General features: G+C 47.5%; 1 protein-coding gene across 1 annotated transcript; it reads right to left on the bottom strand.

The window, feature by feature from the left end:
- Nucleotides 1-247: 247 nt before the first annotated feature.
- Nucleotides 248-1,495, bottom strand: Actl9 (actin like 9). The gene has a single exon (XM_076858951.2). It carries the CDS (start codon nucleotides 1,493-1,495, stop codon nucleotides 248-250), a length of 1,248 nt encoding a protein of 415 aa, XP_076715066.1.
- Between the last annotated feature and the right edge of the window lie 11,739 nt (nucleotides 1,496-13,234).

The following is a 13,234-nucleotide window of genomic DNA, read 5'->3' as shown; positions in this document are numbered from 1 at the left end:
ATGGGGACGTGGGTTCAGGGGACCCGCACTGGTATATCTCAGGAGGTGGATCATGGGACTTGCTTTGGGGCAAGTCCAGCCAGGGATGTTTGGGAGGTAGATCCAGGTGGTGGGGTCTGGGGGCGGGTCAGATGATGCCCCTGATGAGGGGGCATCAAGAGTGGGTGGGGCCGCCAGGGGAGGACGACAGGACAGGGCTGGCTCGCAGAGGATTTACTGCCCACACGCCACCTTCCAGGGCCCCGCGTCAGTAGCATTTGCGGTACACGATGTGGGGACCCTGCTCCTCATACTGTTCGCGCAGGACCCAGCAGGACTGGAAGGCGCGCAGCGAGGCCAGGATGGAGCCCCCCATCCACACCGAGAAGTTCCTGTTGGCCTGGGCGGTCACCACCACGTGCTCCTCCGGGGGCAGAGAGCGCAGCAGGTCCGCCCTGAAACGCTCCTCCAAGCCCGTGAAGAGCGAGGAGCCTCCGCACAGCAGCACGCTCTGGGCCACGTCGCCCCGCACCTCCTGGGGCACCTTGTGGAGGCTCTGTTTGGCCATGGTGGGGAGGCCCACGGGCGACAGCCCCGGGATCTCCGGCGGGTGGAAGAGCAGCTCGGGGCACTGGAATAACTCCTTGCCCAACGTGACGGTCCGCCCGTCGGGCAGCTGGAAGGACTGCCGGCACTCCTGCTCCGGCCGCGCCTGCTCCTTCTGGAAATCCGAGGCCACGTAGCAGAAGCGGTGCTTGATGTTCTCCACCGTGTCCAGGTCCTGCTGCTGCAGCGCGAAGCCCGAGCCCAGCAGGATCTCCGCCAGGAAGGCGGTCAGGTGGTTGCCGGCCAGGTCCAGGCGCTCGGTGGCGTGCGGCAGGTTGTAGCCCTGGAAGACTGGCACCGTGTAGGAGACCCCGTGGCCAGTGTCCACCACCAGCCCGCTGACGCGCCCGTGCGCGTAAACCGACAGCACCGACTGCGAGGCCACGTACATGGCGGGGGACCGCAGCGATTCGAAGGTCACCTCCACCAGTTTCTCGCGGTTGGTGGCGGGGCTGAAGGGCGGATCGGAGAACAGCAGTGGGTGTTCCTGGGTGTCCACTTGGAGGTCGTGCTCCAGCATGTGGCGCCAGATGAGCTCGGCGGCTTCCCAGTCCACCACGATGCCATTCCGGATGGGCTGCACCAGCGTCAGCTCCGGGCGCACGCGGGCCGCCTCGCCGATGAACGTTTCCACCGCTGGCTGCCCCGAGGTGGCCTGTTTCTTGGGCTGGCAGCCCATGATGGTGGCCACGGTGAAGGAGGGGCGGGCCTGCCCAGCGAAACCCACCTTACAGGTGCCCGTGCCCATGTCAATGACCACAGCCCCGGTCTTTTGCGGCAGCTTGTCGTCTGCCATGGGGGAGTCCGGCTTGGGGTTCTTGTTTACCAGGGTTGAACTGGGGTTCAGGTCAAGCGTGGGGACCTCTGGATCCGGCTGGAGCTCCCCGGGCTTGGAATCCTTTGTGTTCATGGCTGCAGGGGGCCCTGTGAGGCTGCTTGGCAAGGCTGGCCACTCTCTTCTGGGGTTCAGGGGTGAGGGGGGAAGAGGCTGAGGCCAGGCTGGTTGAAGGGCCGGCAGTGAGAGGGAGTGGGCCGGGGATCTGTGACATCAGCCTGCTCCCTTCAGCCTCCCCAGACTTCACAATGCAGGGGTGGGCAGGGAGGGGCACCTCCTAACCCTTCCCACCCCAGGACCTCCACTCTTCAGGATTTCTGGCAGAGAACCGAGTTCCGAGAGGGAGGAGGGGCTAATGATGAGCTCCCAGATTCCAGAACCTTCACCGGGCCCAACCCACAGAAGGTCAAGTGCATGTGGCACCTACCTGCAGGTGTAGACAAGGAAGGCCCAGGAATCCTCTTGCTGCCTTTCTACGGTGGAGAGGTGGAGAGCTGGTCAAGATCTCCCGAGAATACTAACCCCAAGGTGACAGGCCAGCTAGCCTGACTTTTGGTTGCGGAAAGGAATCAGGACAGTCTGGCCTGAGTGTGGGAGACCTTACTTAGCAGCCTGCTTTTCCTCTGGCCTGAGTCGCTCTCCTGGTCTCCTTCTTGCCAAGCATGAATTTGCCCCTTCAGACCTCAGCCCCCGTGCCACCTCCTCCTGGAAGCCTTCCTGATTTCCACTCTGTAGCCCCACTATGGGGTGTGTCTGCAGGATGCTTCTGTAGGAGGAGAGCCCTTGGGACCCAGGAAGGGGCTTTCAGTAGAGATAAAAGGAGGGGCGGCTCCTGGGTTTTGGAGCAAAGAATTGTTTAGACAACAGATAGCAGGGAGAGTTGCCTCAAAACCAAGACTATTTCTGATGGTATTAGACATCTGCTATTGACAAACAGCATATGTATGTGTGTGTGCGTGTGATATGAGAAATCACCAGGAACGGTGTGCTCAAGATGTTATGGGAGATATCTAAATGAAGGATGTTTAATTTTCTGATTATGTCAATAAGCCCCGGAGAGTGGGGTTCATTGAACATTGTAATTCATTCATTCATTTTTGGTAGATGTAGTCTAATATATACTTTTGGAGACACACATTCACTTAGCTAGTTACTGAGGGTTCAGGTATTTAAAAAAAATTGGGCATCCACACAAGCAGGAATATACCACATAACAACCCTTTATCATTGTTTACAAACATGGCTTTCCAATCTGCTTTTTGATTCTATAAAGGCCGAAAGACAACATGAGAAGGTAAAGACACTCATCATCTTACCATTTTAAACTTACCTAAAGGAAGGAGGAAAGGATTTTGGCTTTGCTCTTTGTTGTGCCAACATTCAACCTGATCAATAGTTTGCTTGCTCTTTCTGAATATTTGTTTTGCTAGTGCTGCATGAGATGCTAATGCTAAGAATGAAATTTTTGACTGGAAATATATATATTTACACACACACACATACACACACAATGGAAAATTACTTACCATTAAAGAAAAATGAAATTATGGCATTTGATGGCAAATGGATGGAACTGGGGACTATCATGCTAAATGAAGTAAGCCAATCCCCCCAAACCAAAGGCTGAATGTTCTCTCTGATGTGAGGATGCTGACCCACAACCGGGGGTGGTGGTGGAGGGAAGAATAGAAATCCATTGGATTAGACAAAAGGGAATGAGGGGAAGAGATCGGGCATGGGAATAGGAGGGACAGAATGAATTGGACACAACTTTCCTATGTTCACATATGATCACACGACCACGGAAACTCCACATCATGTACAACCACAAGAATGGAAAGTTATATTCCATGTATGTCAATATGTCAAAATATACTCTACTGTCATGTATATCTAAAAAAACAACAGGGGCTGGGGTTGTAGGTCAGTCTTAAAGTGCTCGCCTGGCACATGTGAGGTGCTGGGTTTGATCCTCATTAAAATAAAGGTATTGTGTCCACCTATAACTAATATATATATATATATATATATATATATATATATATATATATATATATATGTTAAAAAAGACCAACAAGACTTTATTTTCTTTAAAAATTATTCTTAAATCAAATATTTTTACTTATTTATTCGGTAAAATAATATAATTCAGTACAATGTATAATAATCAGGATAACTGGCATTTCCTTTTTTTTCAGGGGGTGGGGGATACTAGAGATTGAATTCAGGGGTACTCGACCACTGAGCCACATCTCCAACCCTATTTTGTATTTTATTTAGAGTCAGGGTCTCACTGAGTTGCTTAGCACCTTGCTGTTGCTGAGGCTGGCTTTGAACTTGTGATCCTCCTGCCTTAGCCTCCCAAGCTACTGGGATAATCCCCTCCCCATCAGACCGCATTTCTATTTAAAAAATATTTATTTTTTAGTTATAAGTGGACACAGGGCATTTCCATTTTTAAGACCATTTTTTGATTCCTTTGGAATGTGCCCCGAGGTAGAATTCTATTCAAAGAGTTCTGGGGACTTATCATGCTTCTTCCCACTGTGGTTGTACCATTTTCCATTCCTTCCTGCAATGCACGGGGTTCCTTCATCTGTGCGCGGTTGTAACAGAGTTTTAAGCTGCATGTTAGTTCAGAGGTGCTGTTTAGTGTAGCATTTAGGTCAGTGATTGGCACATAGTAAATGCCATCTGAGGTTTTGCTATATAAATTACAGGTGTGTGTGTTACAGTGTGTGTGTGTGTGTGTGTGTGTGTGCGCGCACAAATGATAACCAGAAACATCCCAGTAACAGCTTTGAAGTGGAATCAGGAATCGCAACGCTCATTCGTCTAGACTGTCTTGCCTACACATTAACCAAACTTCCCCGCACAGCGGGATCTTCAGGTCTTAGTGGGCTCCATCCACCTCTTTCTTCTTGCGTTGCGTTGCCAGCAGGGGACGCTGGAGACCACAAATTTCTTTTCCTTCTGCTAAATCCTTGGCAGTCTGGGTTCCAAGTCCTCACCTTGTTTGCAAATTAGAATTACCTGTGAGAATTAAAAAAATCTCCTGCACCTGAGACCAATTGAACCGGAATCCCTGGTAATGGAGACCAGGCATCCATGAATTTTAAAAGTTCTTGGAGATTTCTGTGGGAAGCAAGTGAAACTTATTAAGCTGGGTCTTCAAAATTCTTAATTACTTGGTCCCTCTGATTATCAGGAAATGATGGTAGCTCTCTCCAACTGAAAGGTTCTCTGGCTTCTTTTCATATTAGGTTTGCAGGAGAGCTTGGTAACATAACAACTTCAAGTTCCTCCAGAGAGTTCCAATCTGGGGTGAGACCCTAAGACTCTTCATTTCTAACAAGTTCCAAGGGATTTGGATGCAGCTGTCTGGAGGACTCTACTTGGAACAGCAATATCTGTAATTTTACCAACATTCAGAAGATGTAAGGAAAACTCACAACAGAGTTGAAGTATTTTAATTCTAAATTATTTTAAAACGAGTTACCCTTTCAATGGTAACAACCCCGATCTGTTAGCCCTGCTTACATTTGAACCAAAGTCACCATATTGTAGTCATTTGTGCATACCTATGTTTATAGCAACACAATTCACAATAACTAAACGATGGAACCAGCCCAGGTGCCCATCCACAGATGAATGTATAAAGAAAATGTGCTATAAACGGGGAGTTTACTCATAAGGAAGAATAAAATGATCATTTGCAGGAAAATGGTGGAACTTGAGACCAGGTTCATTAAATACTTGAACTCAGAAGGCCAAGGATCATATTTTTTTTTTCTCATATGTGTAAGCCAGAGATGAAAAATTTTGGGTGTGTGTGGAAATTTCATGAAAACCTAAGGGGGGGTCAGTACTGGTTAGGGACTAAGGGAAAGAAAGAGGGGAGGGAGGGGGAAACACTGGGCACTGATATTGGCCAAATTATATTGTTATATCATGGGCATGTATGAATATGTAACAAGGAATCCCACCATTATCTATGATTATAATGCACTGATAAAAATATGGAAAAAGAAAAATTCACTGATTCCTCTCCTTCAGAACTCCGGGTGGTGTTGGATGGTTCAGGTCTTTTTGTCCAGGTCAATGTCCTTCCTCTGTTCCCGTTATCAATGAAGAACTGGGAACACTTGTGTCCTCTGGGATTCTCATGCCCTACTGGGGCCAATTTTAAAGTCAGTGCAAGTAATTTTTACCTTCAGTTGGGAGGGGAGGTTGGGGAGGACGGAATCATCGGGTCTTGGTGGGCTCCCTCTCTTTCCTCTTGCGTTGCCAGCAGGGGACGCCGGAGACCACAAGTTTCTTTTCCTTCTGCTAAATCCTTAGCAATCTGGGTTCCAAGTTCTCACCTGGTTTGCAAATTAGAATCACCTGTGAGAATTAAAAAAATCTCCTACACCCGAGGCCAATTGAATCCGAATCCCTGTGAATGGAGGCTCATGTTGCAATCCTCCTCCCTCCACAGTGAGCTCCTGTGATTGAGGGAAGCAGGTGTTGGAGGGCTAAGCAGAGGGCCCACTCCAGAGCAGTGTTAACCAGGAGTCGAGAGAGGGCAGGTCTGAAAGGAGAGTGACCATGACACTCACAGCAACCAAGAGATCTTTATCTTTCCATGAGAAAGAGGAGAAGAGACAGAGAGAGGTGGGGGGAGCTCAAAGCAAGAGAGAGTGAAAGAGAGAGAAGAAAGAGAGGGAGACAGAAAGAGGGGACAGAGTGAGAGAGAGAGAAAGAGAGACAGAAAAGAGAGTGGGGGGGGTCCTGGCAGGAAAAATTTTTTTTAAAAAAATATTTATTTATTTATTTTTTAAGTTTTTGGTGGTAACAACATCTTTGTTTGTATGTGGTGCTGAGGATTGAACCCCTGCTGCACGCATGCCAGGCGAGCGCGCTACTGCTTGAGCCACATCCCCAGTCCCAGGAGAGAGTTTTTATAGCCAAAATCTAATGGGGTCTCTGGGTCTGCAAGCTGCCTTTTGGTGTACAGTGATCGGATCACACAGTAGTTGCTAAGGGTGTCACCTTCTGCCCTCAGAGAGACCAGGCAGGGGCTAGATGTGGGTTTCTGTTGCACCAGATGGGTGGGGGCTGAGCGTTCAGCCTTGAGTGGGGTTGAGTGTTCAGCCTTGAGGTGACGGGTGAGGGTGAGGGTCGGGTGAGGGTGAGGGTCAAGTGTTCAGCCCACCCTGCAGCTAACATTTGTTCAGCCTGCTCCACAACTAACATTCCTCCCTTTTTGTCTTTCTAAGTGGCCTGGGGACAGTGTAATTCCATCAGGTTACTTCCTATTGAGAGGGGATGGTGGGTGCCCTATCTGGGAGAGTGAGGGAATGTTTGGGGACAGGCTTGGGAATACCAGGGCAGCAAGAGGTAACATCCAGTGGCTATAGACAGTTATCTCAGAAGGGTCAAAGTCCATAAAGTTGTCAACGGCATCAAACCATTCCTGAGCAGAGGAGACCCTTGGTATCAGCCATTGGTCCTATCGTAGGGACTCAAGGAAATATCGTAGGTGGCTTGGTTGAATCCAGTAATGTTAAGGGTGACCGCCCGATTGCAGCCAGTGGAAGGGCAATTGTCTTGACCCATAAACTGAGAGTGGGTGGTTCCATCCTGGTGCCATGTCGCTTGGACGTAGAATCACCATCTATGGGTTGGGATAGAAGCTTGAGAGAGATTAATGATTGGTAAAAGAGAAGAGGGTTGGCGAGAAATCTTGAATTTGGTGGGCCCCGGCGTGGTGGAAGTCCAGGACTGGACATTTGGAATAGGTGCCTTTTTAAGGCAGGAGACAAGATACCAGGGGGAGTGGCCCAACAGCTTGGCCACCATTGGGGGTAGTAAGTATGACTGTATGGGGTCCTGTCCAGTGAGGTTCCAATGATTGAGGATGCAGTTCCTGAAGTAAGACTATGTCACCTGGTTGAAGAGGGTCCGATTCAGTTTGTGGTTGTGCTGGGATTGAGGTAACAGATGGCACTGTAAGGCACCTGTCTGCGTGGTCCCTTAGGAGTTTGGTAGAAGTGAGAGATAGGGCAGGTAGGACACAAGGGGAGAAGGACTGATTGGAAAGCTTTGGTTGATTAAGAAAGGGCGCCCATAGAGTAGCTCAAAGGGGCTAAGGCCTGAGGGAGCTCTAGGGTCTGCCCAAATTTGGATGAGGACCAATGGCAGGAGATTGGGCCAGGAGAGCCTGAGTTCAACAGCAAGTTTAGCGAGATGACCCTTGAGAATGCCGTTAGCCCTCTCAACCTTACCCAAGGATGGGGGTTGGTGGGGGATGTGGAGCCTCCAAGGGATGCTGGGGCCTTTGGAGACTATTGAACAACCTGAGAAGTAATGGTCTGACTGGACGGAGGCGGGAAGTCCGAACCTGGGAATGCTCTGCTCGATGAGGATGCAGGCAACAGTGTCAGCAGTTTCCCTGGAGGTAGGGAAGGCTTCTATCCAACCTGAAAAAGTATCAACCAGAGTAAGTAGGTAGCGAAGCTTTTTGTGCCTAGGCACGCGAGTGAAGTCGATCTCCCAGTCTTCGCCTGGCCGGTGGCCCCTCATCTGATGTGGGGGAGTTCAGGTTTGATGCCCCTGTGGGGGATACTGTAGAGCAGGCAGAACGAGTATTGTGGACCTGCTGGAGAGTAGTTCTCATTCCTAGGAAGTGAAAGAGGGGTTGTAAAGTCTGGAAAAGAGGTTAGGGAGGGTTTTAGGTGGGGACAGAGTCTCTGGAGCCAGAGGAGTTAGTCATGAGCCGTAGGTCTCCGTCTTGGGCACCAGGGGCTGGTAGTCTTGAAGAAGTAGTTGATTGACCAGCTGGTTGGTGAATTCGTGCATCTGATCTTGCAGGAACTTCTGTAGGCGATTTAACAGACATGGTCCTATTAGGAGAAACATAAAGAGGACTAATAGGGGTCCTGCGAGGAGGAGGAGCCATACTTGACTGAACATCCCCCATGGAGCCTGTTGGCCTAGTTGCTGTCTCCTCTTTTCTAGCTGTTCTTTTCCTTCATTACCCTCAGGAATGACTGTGTTTGGGCTTAACTGTTTTTGGTAGGTGTTTAAGATCAAGCTGGTCAAAACTGACTTTGTTTCTACCTATTGTTGAGAGTCAGCGGAGTTCCCGGGGGGGTCACTCCTGGGGGAACTTGAGAGCGGCTTCTTAGTTCTGCTAGTGCCCTTTGCGCCAGGATGGGTCCAGGTCTGGCTTGACCATGTGGCTTCCCTTGGAAGCATCAGGGATGTCTCCCTTCTCTGATGGCCCTCCTGTTCACAGCAAGTGCACGGACTGGCTTCTCATTCTCCAGGGGCCTCAGTAACCTCCCCGATCAGGAGGTCGTGTGGCCCAGAGTTGCAAAGCTCTTTAGAGAAGTCCCCTGTTCCCTGGATTCAGACCGACTCAGAGGGTAAGAGCCAAATATTGGTTTTCTTGGCCCTTTTCATTTAACTTTGATTTTAAGTCTTGATCTTAAACATCTAGTCAGTCAGTCTCATCAGTCTTAACTAAGAGTGCTGGGCTTTAACTGAAGTCTGGCTTCCTTTGGGGTCATTCTGACATGTAGTAAGATGGGAGGCAGAGCCTTATCTCAGGTAAAGCAGGGCTCTTTTTAAATCTTAGGCCAAGTGTTCTAGTATTGAAGCTGATCTTTGCATCTTAAGTATCATTTTATAAAGCTTACACATTGTGGCTCGAGCTCACATGAATAATTGCTAACATAATATGATATTACATTTAAATGGTACCCCAATGTATAGAACTTTATACTGATCTTATTGATAACAGGTCCAATTATAGAACATTAAATGATATACAAAAATCTCCAATGTCATTCTTTTCTTTTCTTTTTTTAAATTTATATATGACAGCAGAATGCATTACAATTCTTATTACACATATAAGCACAATTTTTCATATCTCTAGTTGTATACACAATATATCACACCAATTCATGTCTTCATACCTGTAATTTGGATAATAATGATTATCACTCCAATATGTTATTCTTGTAAACCTAAAATTACCATTCAACCTTTTGGAGAACATCAGCTTGATATAATTCTCTTTTAAAGCTTCTACCTTAAAGACTTATATACCTGGAAAATACAAACATATTTAATATACAAAGAAGAGTAATAGCAGCACAATTACATTGATGTTTTTATATTAATTAAGTTTAGCTTTTAAAGAAATAACATTACAATATTGCAAAATAATGGTTGTTGTTTAACCATAGTTGTATAATCCTTCCAGATTACTTGCTCAAAAATCTTACATATATAGCCAATTTACACAGACCTTCTTTACCACTTACTTAAACCCTTTTATTTACTTAATCATATAAACTCTCTTATCCAGAAACACTTTTTTTCCCTTCTATTAAATATGGTTTTCATACCTAGAACCTTCTAATTTCTCTTTCCCATCTGTTAACCCCTTCTTTATTTACACTTTGAAACTTTCCTTGTAAATTTCTGAATTTAGGCAAATTATTCCATTTTAATTAGAAATAGTTCTTTATTTACAGTACACAATTAATCATATCTGCTTACCATTTCAGGAAAGCATAAACAATGTTTAAGTATATAGAAGTATACTGTTGTAGGGACAGACGAGGCAGGCACCTAAGAGAGCAGGAAACCGTTTTATTTGGCTGCAGCCAGGTTCAGAGGGCACCGCTTCTGCTGTAATCAATCAATCCCCTGAACCCCGAGTTCAGGCAGTTTCAGAACTTTACACCCAGCATGTAAGGGGAGGGGCTCAGAAGTTCAGTCTACAGAAGTTCACATAAAAGCAGTTTTTCCTTTTCACTGTTCTGGGCAAGTTAACCCTTCAAGGACAGCACCTGAGAAGGGGAGAGCTTCTTTTCTTTCCTCCCCCTCCAGCTGTTACCATGGAGACCAGTTGGTAACTTCTCTTATCTTGGAAATGTAGACATCTCTGTGAAGGCCCAGATCAAGGCCAGGGGCCTTGTTGGTTTGTTTCTACAAACTACTGTATTGGATACATGTTTGTGAAAACACTAGTAAGGGGGTGTCTAGCACCTGAAGTGCTGATTTTTTTCTTTCCCCAGCCAGTGGCCAAGTAAAACAGGGCAACATGAAAAGAGGAAGTTTATCTATATTGAACTCTTTTGTAGAGATTCTTTGCTGACAGTCCTAAAATCAGCCGTGGTGAAGATTTCTGGAGGTCAGTAAGACTTTTCTGTGGGCCTGGTAGGGAGGGGGAAGACGGGAAGGTGGGCTGAGAGCAGCTCAGGTGGATCTGGGAATGAGGAAGGAGATGTCAAAGAATAATGGGAAAGGGGTTTGGGATCTTCCCTAGCAAGGAAAACCTGAGCAGTAGAACAGGTAGAGCAGAGGGGAAGACGGGAGTGAATATCCCAAAAAGCCTGTAAGGGACTTTAAATCCTTAGTAACCTGTTTTCAGTGATGACAAAGCAACTTTAAAGGCCATTTTCACCAGATCTTGAATAGGGGTCTGAAGGCTCTCCTCAGCTCGTTTGAGCTTTGGGTTAGCTGGTAAGAGGAACTGGTGGGACCAGGTGTAGGCACTGACAGGAGAAGGGAGGAGTGAGTGGGTGGAGGGGTACCTCAGTACCTGCTACCTCACGCATAGGAGCAATGGTTTGTGGAAGGGCGATGGTGTGGGTTTTTGATCTAGTAGTTGGAGGGGAGAAAGGGGGTTGTAGAGGTGGGAGAGATGGTGGAGGGGCTGGGGCAGAAGGTTGAGGGTGAGGGCCTATTTGAGCTGGGTGATAGGGTGGGGGATTCATCAGCAGGGTCAAAAGTAGTGGATGAGTCTGGAGGAGGAGAAGATGGGGGATCAGTGGTTGGGGGGGTTGGTTTGCAAGCTAGAAGAATTTGTAGAGGTTTGCAAGAGGTGCAAAGAGCAGGATTGGATCAGAGCAAGGAGAAAGCTTGGATAGAGGGGATCTCCACCCATTTATCCGAATGCTCACAGTAGTTGTAAAGATTCCTTAGAATGGAGGGATCTAAAGAACCAAATGGGGGTCATTTGCTTTGATTGTCTAGGGGATAAGTGGGCCAAACCTGGGTGCTAATTTGATCAATTTTTGGGGGTTTGACATCTGGTGTCAAGGAGAGGGTCTTGAGGTTGTCTAAAAGGCATTGTTGTGGGGGCTGGGGTTGTGGCTCAGAGGTAGAGTGCTCTCCTAGCATGCACGAGGCACTGGGTTCGATCCTCAGCACCACGTAAATGTAAAATAAAGATATTGTGTGCACCTAAAATTTAAGAATAAATACTAAAAAAGATAAAAATAAAAGGCATTGTAAGGGAGAGTCAGCCTGCAGAGAGGATGTATTATCCACGTTGCAAACGTAATATAAGGGGAGGGGGAAGGAGCTGCAAATGTAGTATAAAAAGAGGGGAAGGAGCTGATTTATTGGCAAAAGGGGTGTCCCTGTTAGAACCCAAATCAGACAGTGTCCAGTGGCAGGTTCGAGCTGCAGAGACCATCCATCTATCCATGCATCTACCCACCCACCCATCAATGCTGTCTTCCATCTATCCATCCACCCATCCAACATGGATGCCAGCCAACATGCAAGGGGTTGAGGATCCAAGACTCATTGCCACTTTTCCTTATCTCGATTTCTCTTTCCAAAATCTTGTCTTCTTTATTCCTATCTGATCAATAAGACATCCTCACATCATGTGCCTTGGACAATAGTCACACAGAGATGAATAATTGCAGGGTTTTCATTGTTGAGGAGGACCTCATCGTCGATGGCAGTGTTATCCCAAGTGTGGCCTGTGAACTGCTGTTGACCTTCGAGGAGAAAAGAACGTTGGAGTCAGCTGTGAATTAACGATCACCCCAAGCTTTAGTTCAACCAACATCACTCCTGTACTAAGACCTTGCTAATGAAGGAAGCAGTGTGTTGAATTCCTTTCTATGCAATCTCCAGGCAAACCGTCACAGCTTTGAGTAGTGGTCTATGGTTTGCGTGGAAAGCAGATTTCCTGATGAATGTTAAATCCAATTTGTAAGGGCCTGGCTGTATGGAGTGCAGAGTGAAAAAGCTCCATCCAGGTCGGAGGCAGAAAGCAAGGAGATTAAGTGCTAATGTCCGCCATGAGTTTGGCAGTAGAAGGTGGTGGCAGGGTGCAAGGAATTTGCTGATAGCTGTTGGCTATGTAACAGGGACTTACCGTTTGTCACCTTGCTGACATCTGTCAGCTTTGCTTTGAGCTGCACTCCAGTTAATTCATTTTGCCTGGTTTTCAGAGGCTCACCTGTCGTCTTCGGCATGCTCAGGGTAGCCAGACCGTCCAGCTCCTGCCCTTTCCCCTGGCTCTGGCCGTGGACATGCGATAACTGTGGACACTAGATCCATCTGTCTCTACATCATTGCTTCTCCTTCTCTTAGGGGCTCCTCAAAAAGAGTCTAGGGGAAGGCAGGTCCTGACCCCTCACTCTTCCACCTCCATGCAGCAGAAATCTCCTGGACACCAGACCTTTTTAAGCATGAGGGTCCGTTTACAGTAATGGATTCTTTCATTCCTTTCTCTGGATCCAAACAAAAGGACTTGACTGCCATACTTAATTATCCACATCAGTGCCACCCCTCTATCCTGTGATTAACTGAGAGATGAGTAGATGTTTTTCCATGATCCTCCAGGGATAATCTAAATACGAGGGGCTCTAGGCTCCCACTGCAATTAGTTTCCTCCCTAGCAGGAAGGCAGACCCAGAGGATTCCTGATGCAATAGGTGCCCCTGGAGCCTCCATCCATGGGTGGATGGAGGATCTGTCTTTGCACAGTGGCCCTGGTTAGGCTCCTGG

Source organism: Callospermophilus lateralis, chromosome 1, assembly GCF_048772815.1.
Source record: "Callospermophilus lateralis isolate mCalLat2 chromosome 1, mCalLat2.hap1, whole genome shotgun sequence".
Classification (NCBI taxonomy): Eukaryota; Metazoa; Chordata; class Mammalia; order Rodentia; family Sciuridae; genus Callospermophilus; species Callospermophilus lateralis.
Note: the sequence above shows the minus strand (reverse complement) of the source record. Positions and strands in the feature narration are given on the sequence as shown.

Coding starts and splice junctions, on each gene's coding strand:
- Actl9 (XM_076858951.2), bottom strand. CDS start 1,495: ATGAACACAAAGGATTCCAAGCCCGGGGAGCTCCAGCCGGATCCAGAG.